General features: G+C 54.6%; 5 protein-coding genes across 5 annotated transcripts; 2 read left to right on the top strand and 3 right to left on the bottom strand.

Moving 5' to 3' along the window:
* Nucleotides 1-1,240: 1,240 nt before the first annotated feature.
* Nucleotides 1,241-2,347, top strand: LRP88_13517 (uncharacterized protein; the record flags this gene model as incomplete). Its single annotated transcript, XM_083249880.1, has 1 exon — nt 1,241-2,347. One exon carries the CDS (start codon nt 1,241-1,243, stop codon nt 2,345-2,347), a length of 1,107 nt encoding a protein of 368 aa, XP_083094214.1.
* Nucleotides 2,348-3,424: 1,077 nt separating this feature from the next.
* Nucleotides 3,425-5,957, top strand: LRP88_13516 (3-isopropylmalate dehydratase LEU1; the record flags this gene model as incomplete). Its single annotated transcript, XM_083249879.1, has 4 exons — nt 3,425-3,524; nt 3,591-3,622; nt 3,696-3,770; nt 3,834-5,957. 4 exons carry the CDS (start codon nt 3,425-3,427, stop codon nt 5,955-5,957), a joined length of 2,331 nt encoding a protein of 776 aa, XP_083094213.1.
* Nucleotides 5,958-6,347: 390 nt separating this feature from the next.
* Nucleotides 6,348-7,391, bottom strand: LRP88_13515 (S-adenosylmethionine-dependent methyltransferase; the record flags this gene model as incomplete). The annotated part of the gene is made up of 3 exons (XM_083249878.1): nt 6,348-7,036; nt 7,118-7,279; nt 7,331-7,391. The coding sequence occupies 3 exons, from the start codon at nt 7,389-7,391 to the stop codon at nt 6,348-6,350; spliced, it is 912 nt and encodes a 303-aa protein (XP_083094212.1).
* An 874-nt stretch (nt 7,392-8,265) lies between these two features.
* Nucleotides 8,266-9,230, bottom strand: LRP88_13514 (frequenin; the record flags this gene model as incomplete). The annotated part of the gene is made up of 4 exons (XM_083249877.1): nt 8,266-8,445; nt 8,501-8,796; nt 8,895-8,980; nt 9,220-9,230. The coding sequence occupies 4 exons, from the start codon at nt 9,228-9,230 to the stop codon at nt 8,266-8,268; spliced, it is 573 nt and encodes a 190-aa protein (XP_083094211.1).
* Nucleotides 9,231-11,311: 2,081 nt separating this feature from the next.
* LRP88_13513 (uncharacterized protein) lies at nt 11,312-12,206 on the bottom strand (the record flags this gene model as incomplete). The annotated part of the gene is made up of 3 exons (XM_083249876.1): nt 11,312-11,506; nt 11,595-12,089; nt 12,141-12,206. The coding sequence occupies 3 exons, from the start codon at nt 12,204-12,206 to the stop codon at nt 11,312-11,314; spliced, it is 756 nt and encodes a 251-aa protein (XP_083094210.1).
* Between the last annotated feature and the right edge of the window lie 174 nt (nt 12,207-12,380).

Below are 12,380 nucleotides of genomic sequence, written 5' to 3'. Positions count from 1 at the left end.
ACAGGAGCAACATGACAAACGGAGTCAGAGATTGGCCAAACAACAGCAAGCTGCAGCTTCTGTCACTGGCAGATGGCGGCGGAAAACTCATCAGTGGTTATCAGCCCAGGAGCCCGTTTTAAGCCCTATTGCCCAATCGCAAAGAAGCGAATCGGTATTTTCAAGTCAGTCCTTTGTTTACTTTCTCTTCTGCACAACACATACTAACCCCGAGGTTGATATAGGGAAGCGACAGCCGCATGTCAATGGAGGGATGGCCGAACAACAGGAATTGGTAGATCTGGGTACACCTGAAGGCCGTTTGCCTTCTAGGCAGTGGCCAAAGACAAGCGGATCTCCTCAAAGATCTTTCTCGGACTCATCAGACACGGTAGTGCGAACTCCTCACCAACTGCGCCTCGGAGACCTGTCACCTACCGCCCTGGAGCTCTTTGAGAACGGGATTATTTTTGACGAACCCTCAGAGCCTGGACCAAATGATGGCTCCCCTCTTCGAGCCAACCCAAGCCGCTCCCAGCATGTCACAGAAAGACGGGGTGGCTTTCCAGAGACAAAGAACCCGCGGGGCGGCAAAGCAGCGACTGTTGCCAATGATGCACAAACAAGCGAACAAGAAAAACAACGTCAAAAGCGAGTTGTCATGCCTTTTTTAGGCAGAGGCCCCCAGGCGGAAGCAGACTCAGGAGGGGTACAGAAGGTCCCCAAAACACCCAGCAGCGCTTCACTTCCCGGTCTCTCGAAGATCGTCAACCCGCTGCCACTGAACCACAGCTTCAGCCTGGCCTCGTCAAAGAGCATGCTCGACGGATTCATTCATCGCAGGAACCCTCCTTCCCAAAGCCCCGTGCGCGATTCGACGACAAACCACCACAAGAAATTCGCTACCCTTCAGACACTCTCAAGCCCGATCGTGCACAATTCACCAGCGGAAAACCAGCCGCACCCCAACTTAGGGTCGTTATACCAGCAGGAGAACCTAGAAAGAAGTGTGTAGAGCCCACAGCTAGCAGAAGCCCTGGCAGACGAGTCGCACTGCCAACGGCAGGTGAAGGACAGTTCCTGCCGGTTGCCGATAGTGCAGCGACTGGATTGGATCCCAGAAACAACAGCGAGAAGCGAAATCGGATTCCTGGATTACGACGAGTCGACAAAGACATCGGACTCAGATCTCCTCAGCTATCCCCAGACACCAAAGAGAGAAGAGGTGGTCGGTACAGGATTGAGAGACCAGCTCATGACGATGGAGGAAATACAAGCCGACGTCAATACCCTTAGGAAGAAGCTCGCCCTGGTAGACCAACCGAGCTTGACGACGCTCAAGAGCAAAGACGACAGCAACGGTATCAGAACCTGGGCGCAGGACGCAATGCGGGACATTACGAACAAGGGCAACGAGGTGAAACGGACGTGCGCTTCCACACGCATCACCACCACTACTGGATACGCCCAGACCATGTCAACATCCCACCCCAAACCAGATTACGACTCACAGACAGGTCTTCAACAGAGACGCAAAGCGAACCGCACGATTCAGAAACTTCGAAGCTTGGGAAAAACGACAGGCGCCCTGGAGATTTCCCAGGAGAATCGTGGTCGGAGTACTTGGCCGAGATCGGGGTCTGCAACAGAGACTCGAGCAATCGATACTATATCGAGACACCAGGAGCTTACAGAGCGGTACCCAGAACTGCCCTCCGAGACTTGTGTTTCCAACAAAGAGCCAGAACCGACGTCAGAGGTGCCCGCGGCTAGTCTCCAGTGCAGCAGTCTGTCCACATCAACTTCTACGATGGAGTTGGGCGACATGAGGAACACGACAGCGGCAGACACCCTCCAGGAGGACAAGACCCGCAAGAGCCCGGAATACCTTCTCAGACAGAGGCTGGAACACGGCACAGAAGCCAACAATCAGACAATGGACCTGGCAGTGCACGTGCCAGGCAGTTTTCCCACTCGTCTCAACGCCGAAGACGGCATCGCAGATCCTTCCAGTAACGGATATGGTAAAGACGGCAGACGAGGATTATGGGATGCTATTAAGGAGGTCTCGAATGCGGTGAAGGGGTGTTGCATATGGGTTTTGAAACTGTACTGGCGAACAGTGCAGCCTGTCCTTGATTCAAGATCGGAGTACTGGGAGCGGACTGGCCAGGCTAACAACTGGAGGGACTTGGCAAGATTTGCTCTTGCGTCTCCCTTGATATTCAGCATGGTGGTGCTCATGGTGTGGATTATGGAGTTCACGACTATCATGAAGCGTTGCATGAATGAGTACGAGAACGAGAGAATGGAATGTTTGGTTGTTGGAACGTTGGCCATGTTTCGGCGGAGCCTGACCGGAGTGTAAGGTAACGGCCGGGCGGATACTCGGGAAGCGGCCGGTGCCGGCGAGGAGAGGCGGTGGCGGGGCTTTGGGCCAGGCCTGTTGCAGGGGAGAAAAGTGATATAGATATTGACCCGGGGCAAAGCGTGCGCCGATGGCGGGTCCGGAGGGCTGGGCATCAGGGAGGTTCGGCGACTACGGAGGGGAAAAGAGTGGCATGAGGATGTGTTGTGTAGACATTGATAACACTGGTAGAGTCAGAGCATTGGCTAGGATGGCCTTTTAATGAAATGACATAAATTATAGAGATTCAGCAGAGGAAAAGCATTGAGGTTTGCTGGAGGTTTAGATGCTAGATACGGGCTGAAAGGTGAACAGCGATATAGGAGAGTGTGGATAACCGTGGGTTAATGGCCCTCCAAATGTCGGGCAAGGGCGAAGTAACGTAATGTAATGTAATGGCATTGAGGAGAGGACAGGCGCCCGCTGAGAAGCAAGCTAATGTCGTAATTGATGGAACCCTTGGTTGCTCCTCAGCGCTGTCTGAGATGGAAGCTCGCATCGGAGGTTGAAGAAGCGGGCATCGGCCGGCAGGATCGGAGCGACGGCCAATGGCGGCACGTCATTTAGCAATCAGGGCAGGTGCGGCGTGTGGGGCTACCCCGCGCTGGCGTCTCTGTCTGCCAGTGTCTGGCCTGTTGGTGACCTCGGAATGCTGACGGGCGCCGCAAACGGACCCCTCCGATCATCGGCGCTCCCAAGAAATGGCACCCTGTCTGGTTTTTTTATCAAGCTCGACGAGTTGGTCCGTAGGTAGGGGAGGGGGGCAGCTCAGCTTGGGAAATTTAATAAAGTCCAAGGGTCGGGGCGTCCTTTTTTCTTGTTCTTTCCCAATTCCAGTTCTGCCTGTTTCTCCCTTGGACGTTGTTCCATCATCATAAAATCTTCCCCTCGAGGTGAACAGTCCAGGTTCTCTCTCTTCTCTCTCCCTTTCACTCTCCTGGGCACGCCATTTTACGCTCCTCTTCGTCCTGTTACTCCTAGATCACATCTTGTGTGCCTGCCAAAGACTCGATCTTGTCTCACGCACAAATCGCCACAATGCCTGCTCCCGTGGGTACCCCCCAGACCCTCTACGACAAGGTGCTGTCGGCGCACATCGTCGACGAGAAGCTGGATGGCACAATTCTTCTGTACATCGGTAAGTTTGAGAGTTTTACTGTTTTCTGCATTGAAAAGCACGAGGCCTGACAAGAAATCCGATTAGACCGACATCTGGTCCACGAGGTGACATCACCAGTAAGTTTATCTTGACCCTCCTAAAAAGGATCTACATTGGCCCCCGACAGCCGCTGACTAGAATTCCTTACAGCAAGCTTTCGAGGGCCTGAAGAACGCCGGCCGAAAAGTCCGAAGACCAGACTGCACTCTGGCCACCACTGACCACGTATGTTTTGCCAATTGTATCTAAACCTGGAATCTTGGCATCGGCTAACATGAGGCGCCACAGAACATCCCCACCACCTCCCGCAAGACCCTCAAGGACATCGCCTCGTTTATCGAGGAGGACGACTCGCGAACCCAGTGTGTCACCCTGGAGGAGAATGTCAAGGACTTTGGCGTCACATACTTTGGCCTGAGCGACAAGCGACAGGGCATTGTCCATGTTATCGGTCCTGAGCAGGGCTTCACCCTCCCCGGCACCACCGTCGTGTGTGGTGACAGCCACACCTCAACCCATGGCGCCTTTGGAGCTCTGGCCTTCGGTATCGGCACCTCCGAGGTCGAGCACGTGCTGGCCACCCAGTGTCTGATCACCAAGCGCAGCAAGAACATGAGGATACAGGTCGATGGTGAGCTGTCCCCCGGTGTCAGCTCCAAGGATGTGGTTCTCCACGCCATTGGCAAGATCGGTACTGCCGGAGGTACCGGCGCCGTCATTGAGTTCTGCGGTTCCGTTATCCGCAGCCTGAGCATGGAGGCTCGCATGTCCATCTGCAACATGTCTATTGAGGGTGGTGCCCGTGCCGGTATGGTTGCCCCTGATGAGATCACCTTTGAGTACCTCAAGGGCCGACCCCTGGCTCCCAAGTATGGCTCCGAGACCTGGGACAAGGCCGTTGCCTACTGGAAGTCTCTGGCATCGGACCCTGACGCCAAGTACGACATTGATGTCTTCATTGACGCCAAGGATATCATCCCTACCCTGACCTGGGGAACCAGCCCTGAGGATGTTGTCCCCATCACCGGCTCCGTCCCGGACCCCGAGACTTTCAGCACGGAGGCCAAGAAGGCTGCTGGCCGCCGCATGCTTGAGTACATGGGCCTCACTGCCGGCACTCCCATGGAGGATATCCCCGTCGACAAGGTGTTTATCGGTTCGTGCACCAACTCGCGAATTGAGGATCTGCGCGCCGCCGCCAACGTGGTCAAGGGACGCAAGATTGCTGCCAACATCAAGCGCGCCATGGTTGTTCCTGGCTCTGGACTTGTCAAGACTCAGGCCGAGGAGGAGGGTCTCGACCAGATCTTCCTCGATGCCGGTTTCGAGTGGCGGGAGGCTGGATGCAGTATGTGCCTGGGCATGAACCCCGATATCCTGGCCCCCAGGGAGCGATGCGCCAGCACGTCTAACCGAAACTTCGAGGGCCGTCAGGGTGCCCTGAGCCGAACTCACCTCATGTCGCCCGTCATGGCTGCCGCCGCCGCCATTGTGGGCAAGCTGGCCGATGTCCGCAAGCTGTCTCACTACACCCACGACTCTACCTTCAAGGCCCGCGAGCTGCCTGCCGAGGAGCCCCACGTTGATGAGAGGACCAAGGACGATTCGGAGGAGCGGGAGATGATTGGTGACCAGCCCCTGGACACCGAGCCTCACACCAACACCCTGGCTGGAGACAACGACTCGGCCGGTCTGCCCAAGTTCACCATCTGGAAGGGTACCGCCGCTCCCCTGGACCGATCCAACGTCGACACCGACGCCATCATTCCCAAGCAGTTCCTCAAGACCATTAAGCGAACTGGTCTGGGTTCGGCTGCCTTTTACGAGCTGCGATACAACCCCGACGGCTCCGAGAACACCGACTTTATCCTGAACCAGGGCAAGTACCGACAGAGCAAGATCCTGGTGGTTACCGGACCCAATTTTGGTTGCGGTAGCTCCCGAGAACACGCTCCCTGGGCTCTCCTCGACTTCGGCATCAAGTGCATCATCGCCCCCTCGTTTGCCGATATCTTCTTCAACAACACCTTCAAAAACGGCATGCTGCCTATCAGGATCGATGACAAGGCTACCCTTGATGCCATCGCAGCTGAGGCCCGGGCTGGACGCGATATCGAGATCGACCTGCCCAACCAGCTCATCAAGAAGGATTCGGGTGAAACCATCTGCAGCTTCGACGTTGAGGAGTTCCGCAAGCACTGCCTGGTCAACGGCCTCGACGACATTGGCCTCACTATGCAGCAGGAGGACAAGATCGCCGAGTTCGAGCGACGGATGACGGCCAACACCCCTTGGCTCGACGGCACTGGCTACCTGAAGCGCCCTGGACAGGGTGGCAAGCTGGCTGCCAAGGCCGTGGCCGTTCCCAAGACAAATCGTGGCGAGGAGAAGAAGGAGCCCCTGGATTGGTAATCGAGATGACCAGCTGGTAGCGGTCAGACGAGGTTTTATATCAAAATGGTCTTTACGGCGAAGTGGATTGGGCAACTGGCATACTGCTGCGATTAGCATCTTTTTTTATTTGGTTTCTGGAATTGGCATGGGACGGAGGTTGGTGATCAAGTAACGCCGGCCCCGTGGTTGAATGAATGGATGGATGAAAAAAGTGCCCAAAAGTGGCATCAATATTAGTTATGGGGTGTTTTCTAGTCGAGATTTATGGATGCTTCAACACGGAGTTGATCCAAGTCGAATGAATCTGAAAGACGCAATTGCGCGCTAGATCTTGAAACAAGATGGTGTCCTAATCAGAGTGAAAGACGTAGATGTTGTGTACATCAAAAAGGGTGCTGAGGTTATTCCCTACCTCATCTGGTCTCTCAGAACGCCAATGTGAACCACAAATCCAGCACTGGACCTCAAGTCCTCTGGGAGGGCGTCGTCGGGGACTCTCCACACACGGAAGGACGCGTGAAACGTCTCGAGCCATGACTCGAAGACCTCGTCGTTGCGGAGCTGCTGGCCAATGACACAGATACACGGTCGTGAGTCGTCACCAGTGAAGGCATTGTCAGCGGAGCGTAGGCGGCACGCATCGACGCAGGTTTGGACAAAGGGCGACACGAGGGCGTAGTTGTAGACGCAGTCGCAGGCAACAACGGCGTCGAAACTGCGCACTTCACCGCTCCCCGTCAGGCTCGGTGTTACCTCGTCCGTCTCCCAATCCAGTGTGGTGAAGTTGATGCTGGGCTTGGACACAGGGTGAGCGTGACCACCACGCTTCTTCCTAGACCTCCCCGTTGGCGTGGACGTGCCAGAAGAGCCCAGAGCGGACTCGAGGTTTTGGTCAATGTTGCGCTGGAGGAGGCGCTGGACGTAGGACTGGTCCGTCAAGATGTAGCGGGCGACGCGCGGGGCGAGAGCGAGGGCACTCAGGGGGGAGATACCGCAGCCGAGCTCAAGGACTGAGGGGGAGCTTGAGGTGGTGCCCCATACAGGGTTGGAGGGGGAGGCGAGCCATGAGGCGAAGCTGGGGGATATCTTCCAGATGACTGTAGTCGAAAAGTTTTAACAACTAGTTGTAATGGGTGAAGGAAAAGGACGAATGCTTGAATAAGATGGTGTGTCCTGACCTGCTCCGGTTGTGCCGCCTGCACGAGATGATGAAAGGACAGCGGGTGACTGATGAATAGTAAAGTCATGCCCCGCGACAGAGACGTCTACCGACGCAGCGCGAGGGTCGATGAAGCCGAGGTCTAGCGAAGGAATAGGTTGAGAGTAGAGGAGAAACGTTTCTGTTCCTATGTCAGTGACTGAAGCTTTTGAGTATACAGCATGTGTCTCACCTTCTTCTGGGTCCTCAACTTCGGGCTCCAGCTGGTCTATGAGGGCGGCGAGAGAACCCATGATGGGAACACGGGCACACTATGAGGCTCCTATGAGGAGATGTGAAGTAGAGATATTGTTTTGAGGTTTCTGTACAAGTCATGAGGGATAATGGAGAAACGTCGTTCGATGGGTGAAAGTTGAGGTGAAAGTGCCTGAGTTGGTCGTTGCGAGTGGATCCGCTTTTCCATATTGAGCTTCATGATGGACCAGGGCAGGGGAGATGAGTTGTCGACGCTAATGATCGAAGAAATAATGGTTTATATAAAAGAATACATGGTATAAAGGAAACGTGATATTCGTAATTCAGTATGTCGACTGTAAACGCCTGGCTAAGCTCCAACTGAAACCAACCTGCTCCCACTCTTTGCTCCATGTTACTCACCTCTGTATCTACCTACGCGACCAAGTGTTAACCATCATCCGCCTCATAAACCAAGTTTCCAAAACAGTAAACCCCAATGACTAAACCCAACCGGCATAACTATATCCTTATATCCCAGGATCCCAGCTCTCTGACCAAGCCAAGCATCTGCCAAGTGTCCGTGGCTTGGCCGTGGCCCATCCCGGACAGTGACAGTGAGCAATTCTCCGATACGTTCACGACTCGACAACCAGCTCAACTCTCGATCAACCTCATTAGACACATGGACGATTTATTCCGTAATCATAGACCATCTCCAAGACCCTCACTCGCAAAAAACAAGAGGACGTGCCCTTAGGAGTTAAACAAGGAAAGCAAAAAGACACAAGCTCCTCACACTCCAGGCCAAGTCAAGCATGGCGTCCCGTCAGTCAGCCCTCCTTTTCATGCTGCATGTTTCCGCTTCCATCTTCTTTCTACTGTCTGGGCGAGTGGGTTGTTTGTCTGTCTGTCGTTTCTCCTCTCCGCCTTCTACACCAGCCCGTCATACAGGGATAGCGCCGAGACAATCGTCTCGTCTCGCTTGCTGCCCTCCTTGAACTCTTCCATGTCTAAGCTGCCGTTCTCGTCCTTGTCCATCATGCGGAAGATCTTCTTTACTCGTTTTTCTGGGGTATCTTCGTCTTCGGGGAGTTTAACCATGGACCCAACCTGAGCGACGTTAGCAGCTGAAGAGGGAACATATCCCAAGAACCCTAGGACTCACCATCTTGTAGATGGCCTCAACAATCTTGAGCATCTCATCGTAGCTAATCTTGCCGTCGCCGTCAATGTCGTACAACTGGAAGGCCCAGTCCAGCTTGTCCTCCATCTTGCCTCGGCTAGTAACACTCAACGCGCAGATGAATTCCTTAAAGTCGATGTTGCCCGACTTGTCGCTATCGAACACGTTGAATACATAATCGGCGAATGAGCTCGGATCCCCAAACGGGAAGAATTGTCGGTAGATCTTTTGGAACTCCTCCTTGGTGAGCGTGCCCGAGGGGCAGTCCTTGAGGAAACCTAGGGCCCCATTGTCAGGCAAACCGTCTTATCTCGGAGAGGGGGTCGACACGGCGACCAGGGGTTGGCAGTGGCGACGGCGGCGGCGGCAGACTCACCCTTGTACCATTGCTGCAGCTCCTTCTTGTCAAAGTGAGTCGACTTTTGGAGCTCGACGAGCTGGTCTTGCGACAGCTTGGACTGCCTGGATGGGGGAACGGTAGTGGTCAGCATTATAAACCGTCATCGTGGTTAAGCCGATCCAAGTACAATGACGTCGGTCCCTAGCTTCCGCGGGGATCCGAAGTTGACAAATGCGATTGCGCCTGACGAGGCTCTGGCTCAAAGGGCGATGCACGTCACCGGAGTGCGCGGGGGAGGCAACGCCCATGAAGCGAGGACGGCGAAAAACATGACAGACGCGGATTAGAAATATGCACTCACGATTTGCCCATGGTGTCTTAGAGTCCGTTTCGTGTGTCGGCGGGGCTTGGATAGCGAGCGCGAATTGCGCAACCGTCTATGGGAAATAGGACGTCCCGGAGCGTCTCGAAGTCAGGAAAACGAGGGGCTGCGGAGACAGGTCGCGAAGGCGATGGGGAGGTCTGGTTCGAGAAGCGTCGGGCAGTCGTCGATGGGTGTATCGAGGTCGACGTCTCAAAGATTTGGGCGGAAGAGGCGACGTTGGCGGAACCGAGTGGAAACGACGGGACCTTGGTGAGGGGGAGGCTTTCAGGGTCGTGAGAGGTGGGCGTGTGGTGGGTGTGACAGCAAGACGCAGTCGTTGATCGCGATCATCAAGTTGGTAGGTAGGTATAGATGTTGTTTCAGGTTCTGGGGTTCGAGAATATTCAAAGGTGAGAGTGGTAGATGCAAGCACTCGAGAGAGCGAAGCAAGCTTGGGGCGGTGGTGGTGGAATACTGGTACGTCGCAAGAGTGGAGGCCGCTAGGTGACAAGAGGACGGACGGACGACGTTTGGGTTGGAGGAGAGGATGTGGATGTGGATGACGGACCGGGCAAAGTTGGAATGGATGGACGCGAGCGAGCGAGTGTGCGTGTGAGAGTGACGGCTCGGGTGAGCGAGATCTGGGGGCGTTGAGAGTCCCTCTACTGGGCTGGAGGCGGCTCTTGAAACGTGGGACCTGAAGCAGGGCGAACTTCAGCGGGCCTTCAGCGCCTTGTCCAGCAGGTCATAGGGGCCTCGGGTGTATCCAGGTGCATCCAGCCCGGTGGCCTCCCTCCTGTCGGGCTGTTGAGGTGCTGCCCACTGGGGACACGCCGCTTTAGTGGGGGCGGGGTCAATCAATGGGTGACGGACCTGGACCCCGCAGGAGGTGGTGATGGACGGACAAGGGCACTTCAGTCTAGGATCCTCGCTTTCCGTCTCCCAAGACCGAGACGACTCTGATGACGAATCCCGACGCGACGACTCGAAACCATTGGTCTATCGTGAGTCCTTGTACAATTCGAGACGTGACCCGAAATGTCTCGCAGACTTGGCCAAAAGCTTCAGACGTTTCCATTGCTTATCCTCGCAAAAAAAACCCACCTCAAACATGGGACGCTACCCATCACCGACCTCTAGCCGAGCGAGGGCCAATCACTTGCCTCTTTCAACGCCTGCCACCTCTTTATGGCAACCGCTCCGTTGACCATCTGCTCTGTGGCAGCCCAGCCCTGGCCACACCCGGGGGCGGCGACGTGAGCTTCCTCATCCTTGTGTGGCTGTGGCGGAGTCTTGCAAAGCACCGAGAGGACGAACTGGTTCTGTTAGAGGAGTGCAAGTTGGCATTAGTCATCATCACCTACTCCACTCGGGTTAGCTGCCAATCTCTACGCTACAGCAACACAAACCCTGGTCTCTGCTCTCCAAAAGGTACAACCACCATCAACCATGCCATTAACGAAAGAAGAAGTACCTTGCTCCCTCCCTGGCGAAAAAAAAGGTACCAAGCGTCCGTTGTTTGCCAAGTCGGAAACGCACGACTCTATCGTCAATAAGCTCTGCTGCGCCCGCCTGACTAGACCAAGGCGTCAGCGCCGTTGGGCTGCTTAACCCATCCTGGTAAGCTCCGTTCCAGCCATGACATGGGTTCTTTTTGTTATCTTTGATGATGGAGAGATGAATGTTTGTGCAAGGCGAAAGATGAGATGTATTATTTACATTATGAAAAAATGGTCGTTGTTTGCTTGCCATGAAGGCGTTGATGGCTACAACATCAGGTCCAACCACCATCATTCAGCCAGGTAGCACCTCATGATGCCTCAGATAGCGTCCCTCCGGTCTCGCTGCACAGCCTCAAAACCCACTCGAAACCATGTCACCCTCGAATTCGCCGAGCATTGTCAACAAGGTCCCTCCCTGCCCTCCTCGATCTCAACATTATCCCTAGCCTCATTGGGCCGCCACAAGGCATGCTATCATGACTCCCTTCTTTCCTCTGCAACAGCTTGGGGCTTCTAGAATCCATGATTCTGCATCAACTCGCTACTCACGACCAAAAGCAAACTGATATACACCGTCTTCTGCCGCATCATGATGCAAATGGTAGTTCCTGGGGCTGCGAGCTGTAGTCGCATGGCGCGAACCTCCACCAGTCTTTACGCGTATTCATAAATAGGTACCGCATCACCCACAGGACCAGCCATGGAACAGGCGGGAAACTGCTCCAGACGCCGCCCTCGAATGTCTTGTCGTGGAGGATCATGGTCAGAGGAAACGTGTTGGTCTAACATTGCAATTGTCAGCTTCTTCGTCCAGCGTCTTGAGGGCTGGAGACTTGCCCGAAACTCAGAGTCCTTCATGTCCTTGCTCACAATGGCGTCGACCGTCTTCTTGAACCAGGCTGCCCAGTCGCACTTGTCTTCATGATCTGTCAACTTGACGAGCGATTCAATCTCGTGAACCAGATGCTCCTGCATTACTGGAACAAACGAGTCGATAATGGCCTTTAGCTTCTCTCCGTCATATGTCTCGTTGCCGCTGCGAACTTTGTCGAGATACTCCATGTACTGCGTCAGCCCGTCATGAAACGCATGGTGCTCTGCCACGCTGTCTCCCATCAGGCCCGGCACCCCTGTGATCTTCTCAATCTCTGGAAACACCATCTTCTCCTCAGTGTCGTGGTGCTCCGACAGCATGGCCCCCCACTGGTACGCAAAGTTGGCAAAGTCGAGCTTGTCCTTGTCTGTCCCTCTGGCCCCGACGTTGACGGCCTGGTTGTAGATTGTGTTGATACCCCGGAGGATGAGGTTATGGACGAGTGTCATTTCGGCCGCAAGCTTCCTTGCTCCTTGGACCGGCTTTTCTGCCTTTTGGCGAATTAGCAAGGGGAGCTGTTTGTAGGTGTTGAAGTTGCTCACATTGTCTCCAGATATTGAGGCGCTGATGAGAGGGAATGGGCCATCAGCCCAAGGTTTAGAACTCATGATGCTCCCGTTTTAATTATCGAAGTGGACTAGAGTGTCGTTCAAGACATCCACTCATTCTAGGAGCCCTTCCTCCAGCTCTTATTTATACTCCTTGTCCCTCACTCCAAGATGTCGCCCGTCAGCCCTATCATGCTAGCGTTACATTGCGTAAACCTGATTAAGCCATATTAA

The sequence above is a fragment of the Fusarium phalaenopsidis genome (assembly GCF_050370095.1).
Source record: "Fusarium phalaenopsidis strain FUZ10S chromosome Unknown contig_32332, whole genome shotgun sequence".
NCBI lineage: Eukaryota > Fungi > Ascomycota > Sordariomycetes > Hypocreales > Nectriaceae > Fusarium > Fusarium phalaenopsidis.
Note: the sequence above shows the minus strand (reverse complement) of the source record. Positions and strands in the feature narration are given on the sequence as shown.